Source organism: Triticum urartu, chromosome 3 (genome assembly GCF_003073215.2).
Source record: "Triticum urartu cultivar G1812 chromosome 3, Tu2.1, whole genome shotgun sequence".
In the NCBI taxonomy this organism is placed as follows: domain Eukaryota; kingdom Viridiplantae; phylum Streptophyta; class Magnoliopsida; order Poales; family Poaceae; genus Triticum; species Triticum urartu.
In genome coordinates, this window is record NC_053024.1 from 2,585,162 (window position 1) to 2,603,453 (window position 18,292).

Below are 18,292 nucleotides of genomic sequence, written 5' to 3' on the forward strand. Positions count from 1 at the left end.
ACATCGAAATGTTGCCACCCAATGTCAGGGAGGCGTTGCAACGGGAGAAAGAATACCCTTGAACCCATGCATCTACACAGATAAATATCAAGCCAAAAAATTGTTACAATGGACCGCCAAATTCTGGCATGCAAACAGAAGACAATGACAATCTCCATTTATCAAAGAACAAAAAATTGTATGAAACTAAAACTATAAATTTGGTCTCATACTATGAATAATTCATAATACAACAACACTAACTTATCAGGTCAAGGCTACAAATTTTTTCTAGTGAAGTGCAGAACCCATGGGTGATCGACCTTACAAATATGATAATTCTGGTAAGAAAATTGCTTGTCATTTCCATATGCAACAAAATGATCCTTGATAGAACACGTTGACATAGTTCAAAAATGAACCGGGGATCAGACAAGCTTGTGGATTGACCCTTTTAACATTTAGTATGAACTTTGCTAAAAAAACATTTAGTATGAACATGAGTAAATAAATTATAATCATAGAAAATGTGATCTCTGCTGTGGATCACACCTGCAAAATAATGATACAATGTACTTGGATCTAGGAAAAAACTTCTACATAAAATTTTAGAGAAGACTAATACCAAGCTGGGCCTGTCTAGCCATCCTGCCGAGCTCCATCTCAGCTGCAATTTCTGGACCAACTCACTTCTTTGCGATCAACAATGAGCGCAGGCAAGTCACTGTGACAACACATGAATGAGCATATGCATCGAACAAATTGATCAAACAGATGGAGCATAGTTCCATGAATAAACATGCATATTCATTAGACATATTATCTAATTTCAAAGCCTCAACTCTCTGCACATACATGTCTGACAACTGAAGCATCCAAATAATTCAAACCAACAGTTATGCATCACTATGTACATTGCCGATGAAGACCCTCATAAAGTGTTGCTGATTCGGAAAATAACCATGCAAATAGAGGTAGATTCATCAGTGAACATGTGAGTCCTTGATTGCACTGTCATCAAAATAAGCTGGTCATTGCCCATGTTTGTCCCCCAATTAGCTACAAACAGACTATAAGAGCAACTAACAATGCAGATTTGGTTGAGTTAAAAGCATAGCCTGCAAAAGGAATCGGATGCCAAGATTTCACTATTCTTCAGTGCACTGAAGAGCAATGGAAAATGCCAAAAACATCAGTCTTTCCAATAACAGGCATTATATACATGATAATCCATCAGTGCATCATGTATTTTTTTCAATCGGCGATTACCTCAGTTGCTTCTCACTTTTTGCTGCACCTCTTCGAACGCAAATCAGCAACGACCTGCAGTCATGGTATTTCATTCAGGTCTGTAGCATTTAGATCATTGTCATGTCTTGGTAACCATCATGATGTACAGCCCCGGAGATGTCAGCCAACAACACCAGCGTCCATTGGAAATCTGGAACTATGTAGAACCTTGTTCACGTGCATGCCTGTAAGACAAATAACTCATGGGCTTCGTACCTGCTATTCCTGATCCTTCTTCCTTGGACTTCAGTTTGGAATATTGAGGGTCTAACCAATCAGAAGCATTTTAACTCATCTCATCAATCAGCTTATGTTCTAGCTCAGAGCGCCCAACCTTTTCATGTCACTGATCAGTGGACATACGGTAGGTATATAAATCAAAGGCTGGTGTAACCTGCATGCACTTGGGCTCGAGTGATGTGAGGAAGTGGACGACGTCGAGCGCCGAGCGCCAACGTGCGCGAGAAATTAACTTACAACTGAAACTTTGACGAAACTGAATTTTCTGAATCTGATGAAACTTAATCTGACAAAAACTGATGAAACTGAAATTGACGAATCTGACGGAACTTCAGGACAGCATAGGTGGCGCCGTAGTGGCCTCGTGCGAAGGCTGCTGCAGCCTCAGAGGCAGCTGCACGGGGAAGGGGGCAGCCGAGTTGGTCATCATCCCTTGTCGTGGATCATTGAAGCCGTGGGTCGCAGGTGGCGGGAGAGCAGATCCGGGGCTGGGAGGAGTAGCCGCGGGTCGCCAGATATAGGGCGCGTCAATCCTGTACGGGCAGACAGCATGCGGCGGATGAGACCAAGCGGCTAGGGGATTTCATGACGGGGCGACGCCGGCCACCTCCTGCAGCCGCCCGGCAACGGAGAAACAGGTCGCGCGTATGGATGCCGGTGATGGGCGCGGGTGTGGGGGAACTTGGGGTAGGGGTAGGCGGGGCGGCAAGGTAGGCCATGGCAGCGCGTGACGACGGTAGGCGGTCCGGCGGCGCGGCGAGGAGGGGCGACGGCGCTCGGCGACGGGAGGCGGAGCGCCGGCGGGGCGGGGCAAGAGGTGGCGGCGCGCTGGAGTCTTTTTTTTTTTTGAAAGTCGGCGCGCTGGAGTCGAGATGGGATTGGGATTTGGGAGGCAGGGTCGTGAAGGGTGGGTCGGGTAGCTCTTTCTCTTTTTTATCTTTTTTCTAATGTCTTTTTTAGATCTTTAGCGAAACATTTTTTTCACCTATGGATGGCAGTGGTGGGTAATTATTTGCAACTTTATTAATAAAAAGTGACGATGAACTCATAGAGTCAATCCGTGCTTTATTATTATTACAACAATTAAAATATGCCCGTGCGTTGCAACCGGTGAAAAAGTATTATCCCTGCATGGACTCATCCTCCTACTAAATGAACACGTTTTCAAGACTCACAGTAAAGATAATTTTTTTTTTGAAATTATGTACTAAAATGAGATGAGGACTTTTAAAATGCAATTGAAACTAAAAGGGCTACGACGTCAACATGGCCTAATCTTCTATATCTAAATAGCTAGCCCCCACTAACATATTTCTCTCAACATGCAAGTATGCCACATCATCAAGCAACATGCATGGCAAAAGGCCCATCACAATATGCATTCATGCACATGAAAATGTCCACCTCAACATGCAAACATATATTAGATATTTTACAATACATTAATCAAACACAATAAAGCATATGGATTTGCAATTTTAGTTTTTGTAGTATCACTATTCACGTTCCATAGAAATCACATATCATCGAAATGTATTGTAAATATTCCCGCAACAACGTGCAGGGTATCATCTAGTTTAATAAAAGCATCCACAGTAGTTTTGTCCTACAAAGGCAGCCTCCATACACTTCAAGCATCAGAGTTGCTGTCTCCGAGCTTGATGTCCCTCTAGCCTTAAAGTACGTCTCCAACAAATGAAAAAAGTAAAATCAGTTGGTCTCACATACTGTATCTGAAAGCGTTGTAGCTGGTGTGTTTATTAAGGTATCGATTAGAAGCAAGCCGATCCAAGACAGTTGAACAACACAAAATGATGAGTCAAAAAAGTGAAATCACTGTTTGGAACAAAATGAAACAAAGAAGGTGGCAGGCTGCCGACCTTATATTTCAAAACAGGCCAGAGCCTGATGAAGTAACAAGTATCAGTACAAGTACAACTTGTTTGGTGCACCAAGGTGCAACATACAAGCAGGCTGAAAGAAGAAAAGAGGAAGGAAGAGGAAGGGGAAGGGGAAGGGGAAGGGAGGGGAGAAGGATTACATCATTCGTCTACACACTATGCAGCAGCTTTTGTCTCCAAACCTGGAGAACCTCCCTGGTGCGTTGATTTGGAGTTCTGAAACTCCAAAGACGGAGCATGTCTGCTGCATAAAGGCATGTATATGTTACAGACCAGATTTTGGAGTTGAAGACTCTGTCATTCCTAGCATGCCACAAGGCAATAGCACAAGCCGCGAAAGCCACATTCCATTTGTGCCTGAAACTGATCTGGTGTTATGCTTGCTCCACAAAAGAAAGAACATTAGTAGCCGAGCAAGCCAGAACGTCCAGCTCCATCTTGCCCCAAAGAACGCTGGCAGGTGCACAGCGTAGTAGTAAGTGATCGATTGATTCAACAGCGGGGCAACTGTCACAATGTGCAAACGGGGCAGCCTCCGACCAGCCTTTCTTTACCATGCTATCCTTAGTGTTTAGGCGGCCACGGAAAGCAAGCCATAGGAAGATTCTGTGTTTGAGGGGGATCACCACATCCCAAACCCAAGTGTGAAAGGTTGTCAAAACCCCTCGGAAGGTGAGTAGCCTGTAGAAGTATCCAGTGCAAAGCTGTCCTGAGCTCACAGAAGCAGACCGTTTGTCCTCATGCAGTAAGTTTGGAGCAATGCCCATCAACAAACCCTGCAGGGCAGCTAGCTCAGTTGAGGCCGTTTGTGAGAGATTAGGGTGGAGCTGAATAGCCCATGAACCATTAGAATGCTGTGATTGTACTGAGCAAGCTGGCTGTGCCGCGAAGGAATACAGCGTCGGGAAGAGCTGGCATAAACGGCCCACTTCTAGCCATTGGTCCTTCCAGAAGGAAATCAAAAGCCCAGACCCCAGAACACATTTAGAGGAGTTGATGACCATAGGAACGAGATCTCTGAACCCTTTCCAGATGGTAGTGTCTCTGCTACTAGCACGTTGTGGAAGAACAGCCAGGCAGTAATGTGTGGCAAACCAGTTATAACATGGTATGTCCGAACCTTGTAGAACTTTGGAGACAAACTTGCACATCATAGCTTGATTGTGAGCTTGCAGCTGACGGATTCCCAACCCTCCATTGATACGAGGCAACAATGCTGTATCCCAAGCCACTAGGCATTGGCCACCCTTGACTTTGTTCTTGCCTTGCCAGAAGAAAGCACATAAGAGACTTTCTAATTTCCCCAGAGACTCCTTGGGCCAAGCAAAGCATGACATGAAGTAGCTTGGTATACCAGTGAGAACTGAGTTGATGAGAGTCAGTCTACCCCCTAAGGATAAGAAGGTAGCTAACCATCCTGAAAGACGACGGTCAACCTTGTGTATAATAGGCAGTAACATACCGTGCGTAATTTTGTGCAGAGAGAGAGGCAGACCCAGGTAGTTGCATGGAAAGGATGAAACGGGGCAGCCTAGGATCTGGGCAATGGCCGAAGCGGTGCTGGAGTCCACAGCAACAGGTATGAGAGTGCTCTTGTGGAAATTTATGGTGAGCCCAAAAAACGCAGAGAAAGCTGTGAGGGTTGACTTAACAACTGCCGCCTGCTGCTAGTGCCTTGAAAAAGGATCAGCGTGTCATCCGCGTATTGCGGGACCGGGAAGAAACTGTCCGAACCGAGTGGGCGAACCAGGGAGCCATCCTGGAACAAATGGCAGCACATTCTCTGCAGTACGTCTGCAACAATAATGAAGAGGTACGGGGATAAGGAGTCGCCTTGCCGAAACCCTCGCTTAGCCCGGATGGGAGCACCCATCTCACCATTAAGAAGGACTTTAGAGCTGCCAGTTGACAAAAGCGTATGAATCCAACTAATCCACAACTGAGGAAAACCTCTGGCTTCAAGTACTTTGTGTAAACAGGACCAACTGACACTGTCAAAAGCTTTATGGAAGTCCAACTTCAGAGCAATGACCGGCAATTTCCGTTTGTATGCATATTGGATCATTTCGGCAGCCAGGGTAAAATTTTCTATGATCGATCTGCTCTGCAAGAAGCCAGACTGGAGGGAGTGAATCAAGAGAGGGATCCAAGTTTTCAGTCTGCCTGCCAGAACCTTAGAAACCAGCTTGGGTATACTGTGTACGAGAGAAATAGGTCTGAAATCCCGCATCTCCAGGGGCGTATCCTTTTTGGGTAGCAGGGTGATGAGAGCAGAGTTAATACCAGCAATATCAACTTCAGTTTTGTGGAAATCCTCAAAAAAACGGAGCAGGTCATCCTTTAGCAACAGCTTGAAAGTCTTGTAAAACTCGTTGGTGAAACCGTCAGGTCCCGGGCTTCTGTTATTGGGTGAGCCACTGATGGCTTGCACGATTTCAGCCCAGGAAAACTGTGCCGTCAGGGCAGATAAATCAAGCGGAGTGTATAGGGAGTGCACATCCATTGTGTTCAAGGAGGGGGCAGGCTGTCCCAAGATTGCTTTAAAGTACTCTGTGGCCAAACTGAGTTTTTGACCATTCTGGAAATGCTCCACCCCATTGTGCACAAGCACTTTAATCTTATTTAAGATTAAAATGATAAGAACAAACCAATATTTAAGAAATTATTCCAATGCAATTCAGGGTTGGTCTCTGGTAAACCTTTTTTCTGGACACCGTTTCAGGTGAGCTACCAACGTGTGAGACTTGATCAGGCTAGTTTGCTGCTCAACTTCTCTCTCCCCCGCACGCCTCCCTCTCCATCTTGCTCCGTCCATCCGTTGACCTTTGCCCCCTGCTCGCTCGCTGCCACGGCACACATCTGGCCTCCCCCTCGGGCCTCCCCCCATTGACCTTCGCCCCCTGCTCGCTCGCTCGCTGCCGCGGCAGCACACATCCCGCCTCGCTGCATCACCCGGCCTCCGCCGGAGCTCGCCATCTGGACACACCAATCCCTCTTCTTGCCCTCTACTTGTTTGATTTCCAAGCTTGCTTGTTGATTTGCTAAGCAACATGTATATAAACTGGACTGATTCGATCTAATGAAGCGAGGTGGGACTATTCTATGGATGCACGATAGTGGAAGGGTTGATCAAACTTTCGCAACCAGGATAAACCAACGAATCGTTGATCGATACTGGCTGTGTGATGGCGACCAGGGCGGTGAGGGTCGGCGTTGAGCGCGAGGCCGTGGGCCGGGACGCCGGGGACGGTCAGCTCGTCCACGTACCCGGCGTTCAGGGACGCATCCGTCACCGGAGCTTCGGCGGCTGCGGGCGGTAGACGAGGTACACGGTGAGCACGGTCACACCGATGACGACCACCGCCAGCCAGAACAAGATGCAGCAGAGAGTGAAACAAAAGGCCGGCAGCTGCCTGGCTTTGCCTCCAGCGAGAGGAAGCCCGGGGAGCCTTTCCGGAATCCTCCTCCCCGGCGTCTAGCGAGATGTCCTGGGCTCCTCGCGGCGTTTGCAACGGTGACCCCTGGTGGTCATGGTGCTGGTGCTGCTTCCTGCCAACCTGACCTTCGCCAGCAACTCCAGCGTCACCCAGAACACGCTCCAGATCACCCCGGATAGCAACAGCACCAGCGGGCCCGACAACTTCCTCGTCAACCAGACCGGCAGCGTCTTCCTCTCCTCCCCGTTCGTCTTGTGGGCCTCTGAACCCGCCGGCGGCAGGTACGTCGCCTCCTTCTCCACCGTGTTCCGGATCAACCTCTACCGCACCAACGCGACAAGCAAGGGCGAAGGCCTCGCGTTCGTCGTCGCGTCCAGCAACGGCGGCGGCGGCCTGCCCCCCGGCAGCCACGGCGGGTACCTAGGCCTCACCAATGCGTCCATGGACGGCAACCCCGCCAACGGGTTCGCGGCCGTGGAGCTGGACACGGTGAAGCAGCCCTACAACCTCGATGACAACCATGTCGGCCTCGACGTGAACGGCGTCCGCTGCACCCACGCCACCTCGCTCACGCCCTTCAGCATCCAGCTCGCCCCCATCGACACCACGGTCAACGACGGCTTCTACATGGTCTGGGTCAACTACGACGGTGCGTCGCAGCGCGCGCGCGTACGTCGCCACGGCGTGGCCTTGCTCGACGCACCGCTGACCTCTCGGCAGTGCTCCTCGGCAAGCGGGCCTACTTCGGCTTCTCAGCGTTCACCGGCGTCAAGTACCAGTTCAACTGCGTGCCCATGTGGAACATGACGGTGGAGAGGCTCCGCGGTTGATATGGGCTGTTTCTTCGCTTGGCCTTTTCTCGATGGGTTGTTTCATTCGTTTTCTTGGTGCCGAACGATCCGAGCGAAATCTATCAACGCTTTAGTACCACCTCGCGTATATGTTTTAAATTTAAACTGAAAGCGTAAATTCATATAAAGAAAGCGTATTGTGACGATAAACCCACGGAGTCAATTCGTACTTTATTATTAGGGACTAGGAAACATGCCCGTGCGTTGCAACGGGAAAAATAAAATATATCATAGGCCTGTACGCCAAACACACACACCCTCGTCTCCCACACAACAACGCGTCCATGTCCTCTATTTCAACACAACGCCCAACACACGTCACAGCTTATCCTACACACAATCAACAGATTGTTTACCTGCATAAAAAGGTAGTACTAAACTAATTGGAAATTTTCAAGAGGGGATGAGCGTTCATGTGTAATTAATGCTATGTCGCAGTTGCGAGTGGGATTGTTTGATTACTTTTTCCTAGGAAACAAAGGAAGAAAAAACTTATCAGCATAAGACAAGCATGAACAAATTAAAGAGCTAAAATGTAGCCCATTGGCTTCCTGTCCACCAGCTCTGTCTAAACCTGGCAGAACAATAATTTTAAGGCTTGAAGGTAAGGCTGAGCTTGAATTAATATATAAACTATTCAAAATCAAGAAGATGAGAGGGGAAGGGAGAAAATAATAGAACAGTGCCATGAGAACCACAAAACTGTGTCTGATTTATGGTCGACACGCTGTGGCAACCATCGGATGCAGTTGGCCAGCACTTCTACCCCACTCAAGTAGAGTGTCATGTGCATATCGGCCAAGAAACGTTGTGTGCACGACATTTTTTAAATAATACTAGCAAAAGGGCCCGTGCGTTGCAACGGGAGAAAAAAAAATCATAATCTTCAATAGCTATGACCATATTTTGTTCACATTTCATCGCATGATTTTGAAAATTTATTAAGAAATGCAAGAAAGTGTTTTTTTAAATTTATTCACAAATTGAAGAAATGTTCAAAATTTTAAAAAAATATCATGGTGGTAAAACAACTTGGTAATTCAATCCACCTTCTGAATCCAACTAATCCAGGCTTGCCACCGCTGTCAATGGCACATCCGGCTCATGAAAGGATAAATAGCAACAAAATGTTTAAGCACCACTTGTGTGTTTGTACATAACTATGGAGTAGAAAACAACGAAAATGTTTCATTCACTTGCTTCCTACTGAACTGTTGTCTTCTGAAAAGCTATGCCAAGTGTACTACTTCTGAGAAACAACCACCTAAAGAACATTAAAAAATATTAAAGCATAATGCTACAATTTTCAGATTGTTGGCACAAAGGTTAGAGCTATCATTGTGACAATCTATTGCCAGATAAATCAGTTACTTAAGTGCAGCAATTATATAACTTATGCTGCATCACCCAAAAAAATTAGTATAGCAAAAAGGCATGGATTGGAAACTTTGTCCACAATCATCTACTGGAAAAAGAAATTAGAAGGACAATGTCTGTCGATTATACACACACAGGGGGATCTAGAAGAAGATTATACACACACAGGGGGATCTAGAAGAAGAAAAGGCGGATCACCTGTAGGTGCTATAGCTTTGTAGAAGGTAAAACCTTAGAGGCACACTAAGTAAAATTCAATGTGTGTAAACTGATCTGACAGGTGAAACTTTAATTCAACAAACATGGCAATCACTAACTGCCTTATAGTCAAGAGATTGTATCACTAAGTTGCCTCTTCTAAGCAATAATGGTAGCAGTTGCGTGCAAGGTGGGAAAGCTTAACTTTTCGATAAGCAGACATGCTTGATTATATGATCTAAACAATAACCTTGTTATATTACCTAACGATATAAGGGTGACTAAAACTTAAAGTCCATTAAGAAGTAGAAGGTCACATGTTGCGGAACAAGACCAGGCTTGAATTTCCAAACGTTTATCAAATGGCGCTATCATCTGTAGCAGAGCAGTATAGTCAGAAGCAAAAACAATGCAACTAAGCAATCATGAAGGACAAAGAGGTAAAAACTAATACAGAGTACTACAGAGAACTACCAATATTACTGATAAATACCGAAGCGAAAGAAGCACCCCCTAGATTGACTGTAACCAGATTAACAAAGTTAATAAGTAGATTTTCATCCTGGATTGACCATATACAATATTTGTTACAACACAAAGTTAAAGAAGCTACCACTCTTGTTCTAGAAGGCTAGAAGTTCTCACATTAATTGAAAACAAAGAGGCAGATCTCCACCGCTTGTTATGGTGGTGCAGAAGTGCAAGTTAATCAGATAAAAATATGTATCAAAATTGTTATAGCTATATAAGACGAAATTGTATGACACTTCCATCATTGTTTACTCTGCCAAAATATTTACTCTGACCTCGAATGACACTCATGAACAAATCTAGAACTAATTGCAAGCTGCAACAATGTGAGCACGGTCTATATTACCGTAAAGGACAGAGAAGAGAAAATATACAAAAAAGAGAAGACATTTGTACAGTAAGGAAAACTAACCATGAATAGATTAACCTTAAGACACACAATAGGGATAAGACAGGAGTTTGTTCAGTAGATTTACCATTGATCCAAAAAGTTATTAGTAGGCTTAAGACACATGCATCAGGCATAACAGAGAATGAATGCCAAACAAATCACCCAACGTAGTATGTAAAATTTGTGCAACACCTTTTGTATCATCTTGACAATTGATCCGAACCTGCATCCTTCTGAATCTATAGAAGTAACGACCACTATGTCCTACACATCATTGTCCTCTTCATCACTGCAACCTGGATCTATTACAGTAGTAAACTTTATGCAATTATACCTTTTGTATTCTCCCAGCGTTTGGTCCAAACTTGTGCCGTTCTTTAGAAGCAGCAACTACATGTGCATGTCCTACATAGCATTCTCCTCTACGTCACGTATAGCACTTACTTGAACTTTTCGAGGACCTTGCATGCCTGTTGTAAACCTCCTGGATTTTTCAAATTTGGAGCAGGTGTTGTCCCTCTGTCATCCATGCTTGCCGTTCTTTACTCCTTAAGCCTAGTAATCAGACATATCAAGTATTATGAACAGAAAAAGGAAGATTAGATGGACAATGCTACAATCAGTGACGCTAAGGTGTCTATCCTGAATTTCATCAATAAACAGCGTGTGACACACAGTTGTAAATATATTGATTGGAGGAGCACACACCTGAAGCAAGTATTGTTGTTGCTAATGTTTCAATCAGTGACGCTAAGGAGCGCCGCAAGTTTGTTATTCAGATCGGTGATGGAAGCTCAGATGCTCACCGCTCCAGGACTGTAAGACCAGAAATGGTGTCCTTGTCAGGCAGCCGGCCGTCTCGGTTGGTAGCTGTCCAACGTAGTGCACTGCTACTTGTCGAAGAGATGCTCCTGGAACGACCACCGCAAGCCTCCTCGTGTCGCCCTTCACGTCTTCACCAGTCCAGGGGCTACCTCCTCCAATGCACAAGATGTAGTTTACTAAGTGCCAAAATCAAAAGTTTGACCCTGCAGAGATGAAGGCTTCAGAAGACCAACATGGTAGCGAGCATATTAGCACCGAATATAGAATTACAGCGTGCAAATGTCGCATTGAATATGCATAATTACAATTTTACAGGGCCAGAAAAATGACACTGTAGTTCACTAATGTGGTTAGAGGTTTGTGCATCCAACCATCCAAGTAAGCGTGCTTATAACCTTAACATACAAAGTTTGCATTCATTCAAGTTAGGAGACACATACTACCAAAATAAACTAATTTCCTCTTAAAGGTTATAACCAGAAAAATTCTCACATGTCGCTTAATTAAAATTCTATGCAATAGTTTATTGAGCATTTATGCGTACTCTGAAAAAGCTATGAATATATTTTTATGCTGAATATAAGAATGCCAATAGCCTGAAAAAGCTATGAATACATTTTTATGTTGAATATAAGAATGCCAATAGCCATGACACTCAATAGGAGACACACATCCCAAAGAAAAAATGATGTTACTAAGCCATTTAAATTTTGGCATTTATTCCCAACTTCAGATAGGCGCATTCCATAAAGGAAACACTTCATTGGAATCTTTCCAGTCACGTCACATCATAGAACACGCCCTGCAGAAATGTAAGAAATATACACAATGGACATCAAATAGCTGAACAGGAAAGACACGAGAAACCTCAGACCAGATAAGTAAAATTTGATGGTCCATAAAATCCCTTTAGAAGACATAAGAAGGTTTATGCTCTCAATAATGTCCAAGAAAACCTAACATGCGAGAAGAACAGAATGTAAAAATGAGATGACATTAAAGACAACAAAGAAACAAAAACAGAGGAAAATATGGGCCATTGTTCTAACACGAATGCTGGTTCATGTACAATATGTATTAGAACTGAGATGCATTTTAAAATGTATGTAGGATGATGGCATTGCTAGTAGCCCCCGCTCTGATAGGAACCTAGGACCATTATAAATGTTGGTGCTATGTTTTTTTTCTGAATACAACTGAAGCCTCCCTACAATTTAATTCAAATACCTCATTCTTCTTGTACACAATACCATCTCTTCTCCAACCAACAACACCGATAACTTGCAGGGTCGCATTTAGAACAGGCTTATCTGAAGGCTATCAATATAGAGAAAAGGATATGTGATTTAGTTACTTACCTAGAAAATAAATAGGAACATACATAATTATTTTTGTAAATCCAATACAGCAGACTCATTATTCATATACTCCTGACCTTGGAGGAAAATGGCGACCGTACACGTTCCTGGGTTATGTATAACTTCAAAAATTTAGGTGAGAGATTCTGAGGATAACCAAAGTCCATAATCTCTGCACTGTTGCACAGAGTCAATATTACAAACAAAAAACATTCCATGGTGGAAAGTGAAGCAGCAAGCAAAGTCCAAAACTGGATGTGCCCTTACCATCAAGAAGTTTGTATATTAGCACCAAGTTATTCCTGATAGCATCTTGATCAAAAGTTCCACCAAAGTAGGACTTGAAGAGGGCCACTGCCTGATAATTTCAAATAATCTTCAGCAGAAATAACGGCGAATGAGATAGGTCATATTAAAATACCATAGGGGGCTCCCCTACTGTTCCAAGGTCAAAAAGATAGGACATATTAAATTGCTGATAAGAATGTCAATGTGTACAGAGTAGGATCTATACATTGAATTAGCAACTGTAATTTCATCACTGAATCATCTTTGTCCTAACATACAAATTAAACTAACTCCTAGCCCAATCCTCTCGGTAAATCATATAGAGCACAAAGGGTTCTGTTATTCATTTAGTCCTATCAAAGTATTCGCAAAAGTGATGAACATGGAACATCAAACCACCTAGGCATTGTAAATTTCTAGAAGTACTTTTTAGTACCACTTGCTTAAACCCTGTAGAGTTTGCCGATTCTGATGTACCATCACCAGTAACTTTTCGAAATAGAAAATTCCAGTCGCCAAACAAAGCCAAACATCGATACCATTATTAGATGGCATGATCATTTACACCTCTTGGATTGAGATGAACATTATCTTACACTTTGACAGAGCAAAAATAGGTAACTACAGAAACTAATCTGGCCTGTTAAGTAACTACTACATTCTGTTGCTTTGAATAGACTTGTGTTCTTCTATGCTCACTCATATATCCTCAGTTTTAATGACCAAAGTTTCTCAAAGTCGTCTAAGTATTCTACTATCTGTGTGAATTATTTATTTCTCTAAACCAAATGAGGTTAAGTATTTCAAGCGTCTAGCACATTTGAATTGCAGAGAGAGAACAAGCAAATCTTTACCTAATTTAAGTAAAAAATTAGAAGAGCAGCCGTGGGAGAACTTAAACCTATTCTTGCCTCCAGATTTCTCTTGAGGGGGGTGGGGATGTATAGATATGAAGGGTATGATTCATCATCGGCTGGCAGGGATCTCCGCCTGATCCGGTGACCTGGAGAGGATATGGCGCGGTGGGGAGTAGGGGCGCGGGCTTCTGCTCTGCCGTTAACCCCCGTGGTGTGCACGACGAGACGACGTCGTCTCCATTGTAGAGGGCTCACCGCTTTAGGGAAAGGTAGTAGACAACAGCTCCTCCAACTCTGGCCGTGGCCGGCATGGCACTGGATCCGGCGACCTAGAGAGGATGTGCCACGGTGGGGAGGAGGAGCGCTCCGGTGGCAACGACAGCGGGGCCCGGTCGGATCCGGCCGGGGGTGGATCCATTTGCGGCGGATTTGGCGTGGGGGCGGCCGGATCCGGCGAGATTGAGGGTCGGCGGCACCATGGAGGCCCCTGTCCAGCAAGAAAGAGGGAGAGAGGTGAGAGGAGATTGAGAAGAAGGAGGAGAGGCGAGAGGGGCGAGGCGGCGAAGCAGACGAAGGTCTGGCGGTGAAGGTCGCCGACGGCGGGGCGGGGCGGAGGGGTGGGGTCGCCGGCGAGGCGGCTTGCGGACGCGAGGGGAGCGAGGGCAGGCGGGAGCTTGCGGGCGCGAGGGGAGCGAGGGCAGGCGGGAGCTGCGGGCGGCGGCGCGGTCCGCTTCGCGCCCGTGCGGGATTAGAGGGGCTTTTTTGTAAAATTGAAACGTTATATAGAGACCTACTAAAACAGGGACTGCGGGTTAATTTCTTATAAACCAAGGGACTTTTATGCAAAATCGCTAGCGACGACGGACGACCAGAAGCAGTAACTGCTTTATTATTAATTAGGGAAGATATAGTATGATTTCGGAAGTAAGAAAATGCACATGTTGCAAAAGTACCCTCTTATATAGTATGATTTCAGACTATGATTTCAAAAGAAAGGGAGTTTCTCGTTGTACACAACTACAATTATTCTCTTTGTCTCCCAAAGTTTAGCCAACTATTTTGGTTACGTCCCAAAATTTGAAATTTGTGCCGACATCTATACATTTAATCTATTCTATGTCTGTATCTAAAGAGCAGATGGCAAGATAATTTATTTCATGGAAAATGCATTGTAGTCTAAGTCAAGAAAACATGCAAATACATTGGCTATCTTTGCCTGCGTGTATGCTGGCCACAATTTGTTAGTCCGTTGCTTCATGATTTTAGCCGCCAACAACTCTTGTTGCGTACACAGATTGTGTGCCTTTTAATCAGCTAGCTTGGGCTTGTCCTGTGTACGTCGCCATGTATAATAGGAGATTGATCATCCCAGAACGTGAGGAGCACCAGGACATGCCTTTCGAACTCTAACTTCTGGACGACAATACCATTCAGCAAAAGCTCTGAGTCAAATATTCCCAAACCTGAAATGCCAAGAAATTGCAGAATTTATACATAAATTCGAGGGATAGATATGCATTCTGCATAATACTAAAATAACTACAAAATATGCATGTTTAAAAACATCAAGGTTGTGATACACTAATCTGATTATCCCGATGGAGCTCAGACTTGTAGGTAGAAATACGGGACTGGTGTATACTGCAGTAACATCTACTGAAGTCGACCATTACTCCAAGATCAAAATGTGATAATCATAATATAAGTTTGCTTCATGGAAAAATTGAAACATATTTTCTTGTACTCTGCTGACAGCTATACTTGTTCATAAGATAACCAACATGTATTTTGACAAACTGATTAGTATTTTTATCTACTTTTTTGTGACCGGAATGTCCATTGAGGCAGGCAGGCAGAGGCATACAGGGGCTTTGTAGCGTTGGCCTGATGTAATGTATAGAGGTGCCAACTGTTAGTCATCTGGGAAAGAAGATGTGTTCATCAAGAGCCTAGACTCGTCTTTTCCCCAACTCTGTAGCCAGTTTAGGTTGGAAAATTCGTGAAGAATGCTTCAATCATCATCTGCACGAGTTTCTCCATTGCTTACATCTGCATGTACATACTGACATGGAGTAACTCTCATGGTAGCAAGAAATTTTAATTTCCACTGACGTGCAAACAAAGTATTAACACAACTGGAGCAAAGAAGATCACAGAGATGAAAAAATGATCATCAGTATAGATAAAAAATAGGACGGGTGAATAAAATGTTCTAACCTTTCAAATTGAGGTGCATTAGTAAGAAAACTGAAACTTCTTACCCTGTTGCTTGCACAAGTAGCAGGCTTTCCTAGGTTTGGATCACTCCAAGAAATCAATGGGTAAATTGCGGCAGCTGCTATGTTCTGCGGATTGTGCAGAAGTACGAAGTGGTTAAGACATCGACATAGGGATGGATTGCATTGCAAATTCGACAGCCAACAACGACGGGAGCACGTCTCTGAAGAAAAAACAAATCCACGATATGATCTCTACTCTCTGATAGCCGGTGGAGAAAGTAGATGGAGAGCGCCATCACCAGCACTGGCGGAGCTCTGTCTAGGCTGCAGAGGCAATGAAGCGGGTCCATCTCCGACGCGCACATCCAGGTGTCCACCGGCAGGCGGCATGCCCTGTCGAGCCGGCCTCGGTGCTCTGTCAAGGCTATTAGTGCAGTAGCAGGTCGCTGCACACACCTGCTCGCTTGCTTCATGCCCCTGTATTGCTTCTCGGCATAGTGAAATAAGCTTTCTAACAATCTGAATCAACATAATGGAACTCGGTTCAAACTGTCAGTCCAAGTTAGGATTGATATACTTAACACAAAACACAATTGAGACATACAACATCAAAATGGTGTAACAGTTCTCTACCGCAATGCACATTTTGAAAGATTGGCACTTTGAAGAACTTCATTGCCTCCCTAGGATGGCAATAGCACGGACCTCGACACGTATGTCGCATATTGCTTTCAAGATCAGTAAGCGAGTCGATGGTTCAAGCTCCTTGTACAATTCAATTTCAGCTCTGCACAAGATCAAACAATTAGAAAAACTATGAAGATAAGACTGAATCTGAATATCTGATCAAGCAATTCTCATGTACAGGACTAAGCCATGTGATGCAACTATTGGTACATCACCTTCTGCAACCTGCAGTTTGGATCTCTGTTAGTTTAGTGAATGGAATATCAATACTGGCATTAAATTGTTTCCAACATAACCAATCCTAGAGATGCTGGCTGAACAACATGTATTGCCTAAGCAGAGCATGTGATCAAATACAGTGCCAATCAAATCTACTCTAGTAAATCAATGAATGAAGTATGTTCCAGCGATGAAATAGCAGACATCAGCCATGCTGCTACTGTACCATGTGCTCAAATAGTTAATGCAAGAAAACTAAAGATTAGCAGTAAATTCCTAGAACCCTAAGCGAAGAAGCAAACCCAGTACGCCGATCTGCCGGCCGCTGGGGGTAGGGTATGATGGTAGAAAAGGGACACGCACGTGGAGGAAGTTGAGGACGGAACCGAGCTCCCACATACAGCAGAGCCACCACCGTGCCAGCTCCACGGGCGCTTCGGGCTCTGACACAAGCGGTGCCTCGTCCGCCGCGGCACCCGCTGCAGCTTGGCGACGCGGCCGTTCTACCGGCCAGCACAGAAAACAATTTTACTGTCAAATTTCATCAAACACTTTGCATGCCTTAAAATAGGAATATTATGGTAGGGGGAGTGGGATCCAGGGAAGCGGCGGGCAGGCGGCATACCGTGTGGCAAGTAGGAGCCGCGCGCTGTCGAGGAGGCTGGCGCACCGTCTTCGGCGGTGCTGTGGGATGGATGTCGACGAGCAGCTCGTCCGTGCTCCCTGCATGGCCGATGAGCAGCAGCGGCTGGGTGTTGCGCGAGATGCGGCGGATCCTGTCGATCTCGTCCGTATTTGGCGACCGCAGACCGAGGACAGGCACCGCAGGGCGGCAGCAGAGGGATGGGGGCGCGGCCGCCGAAGAAACCCTCGTGCGGGGCAACAATCTTATCGAGAGTCAACGACAGGCGAGTCAGTTCAGCGTACGGACCGTTTTTTTTTTCACTTGCATCTGGCTACGGTGGACTGCGGGTTGATTCTTATCAACTTGAGGGACTTTTTTGCAAAACGTGCGCGACGGTGAACCCGACAACCTCAATCCGTGCTTTATTATTAATAATATACTAGCACATATAGGTGCATTTCTTTCACAAAATAATGAAGTGTGATCTATCTTACTGTCTTGAATCAACGTTCACTTTGAATTGAACTCTGTATAAGTGTAGCTAAACTGTTTGAAACAATGAAAATGCAGTCTGATATTGAATTGTTCTTGCAGAAGTAAAGTTCATGCTTTTTGAACAAACAACAGCTGATGATTTCTACTATACGTTGGGCACAAGAAACAATTTTCCCCTCTCCTATGAGCCGTCTCCCACTTTTGGCAACAGTTTTTGGCTGGAAAAAAAATACTAAAACAAAGACCATTACATCCAAATATCAATTTCTGAGCCCGGGCTCATCGGCCCCCTGTGAAAAGTAAATTAGAAAAAATACTAAAGAATAAAAAGAGCCAAGTTTTTTTTGCATGGAAGATGCTTTAGTGCATGAGGTAGTACAATACATTACTTGTGGTAGTGGTAGCGGCACAAGGATGCGATGAACAGATAGATCTCCACTTAATCTTGATGCTGAATCCACCACCTCGTCTTTTGTGCAGTTCTAAGGCAACTCCGACAACAAAGATTTTATCCCATCTTCCTC

The 18,292-nt window shown here is 44.8% G+C and overlaps 1 protein-coding gene and 1 long non-coding RNA gene across 2 annotated transcripts; both read right to left on the reverse strand.

Annotated features, from left to right (window-relative positions):
- Nucleotides 1-43: 43 nt before the first annotated feature.
- On the reverse strand, nt 44-2,299 carry LOC125547464. Its single transcript, XR_007300677.1, has 3 exons — nt 1,486-2,299; nt 1,249-1,420; nt 44-1,097 (listed from the first exon to the last, which is right to left on the reverse strand). It is a non-coding gene; the product is annotated as an uncharacterized LOC125547464 (long non-coding RNA).
- An 8,039-nt stretch (nt 2,300-10,338) lies between these two features.
- On the reverse strand, nt 10,339-18,051 carry LOC125542450. Its single transcript, XM_048705495.1, has 10 exons — nt 18,020-18,051; nt 17,274-17,535; nt 17,012-17,151; nt 16,448-16,529; nt 16,042-16,261; nt 15,388-15,963; nt 12,646-14,986; nt 12,456-12,555; nt 10,904-12,337; nt 10,339-10,750 (listed from the first exon to the last, which is right to left on the reverse strand). The coding sequence occupies exons 1-6, from the start codon at nt 18,049-18,051 to the stop codon at nt 15,674-15,676; spliced, it is 1,026 nt and encodes a 341-aa protein (XP_048561452.1). The 3' UTR covers nt 10,339-10,750; nt 10,904-12,337; nt 12,456-12,555; nt 12,646-14,986; nt 15,388-15,673.
- Nucleotides 18,052-18,292: the final 241 nt, after the last annotated feature.

What these genes read in the sequence shown, in the direction of transcription:
- LOC125542450 (XM_048705495.1), bottom strand. Translation starts at nt 18,051, where the DNA reads ATGAGCCCGGGCTCAGAAATTGATATTTGGAT. An exon ending in TCAGAAATTGATATTTGGAT is followed by an intron (nt 17,536 to 18,019) that starts GTAATGGTCTTT and finishes ACTCTCGATAAG; the next exon opens with ATTGTTGCCCCGCACGAGGG. An exon ending in CGGCTCCTACTTGCCACACG is followed by an intron (nt 17,152 to 17,273) that starts GTATGCCGCCTG and finishes GCTGGCCGGTAG; the next exon opens with AACGGCCGCGTCGCCAAGCT.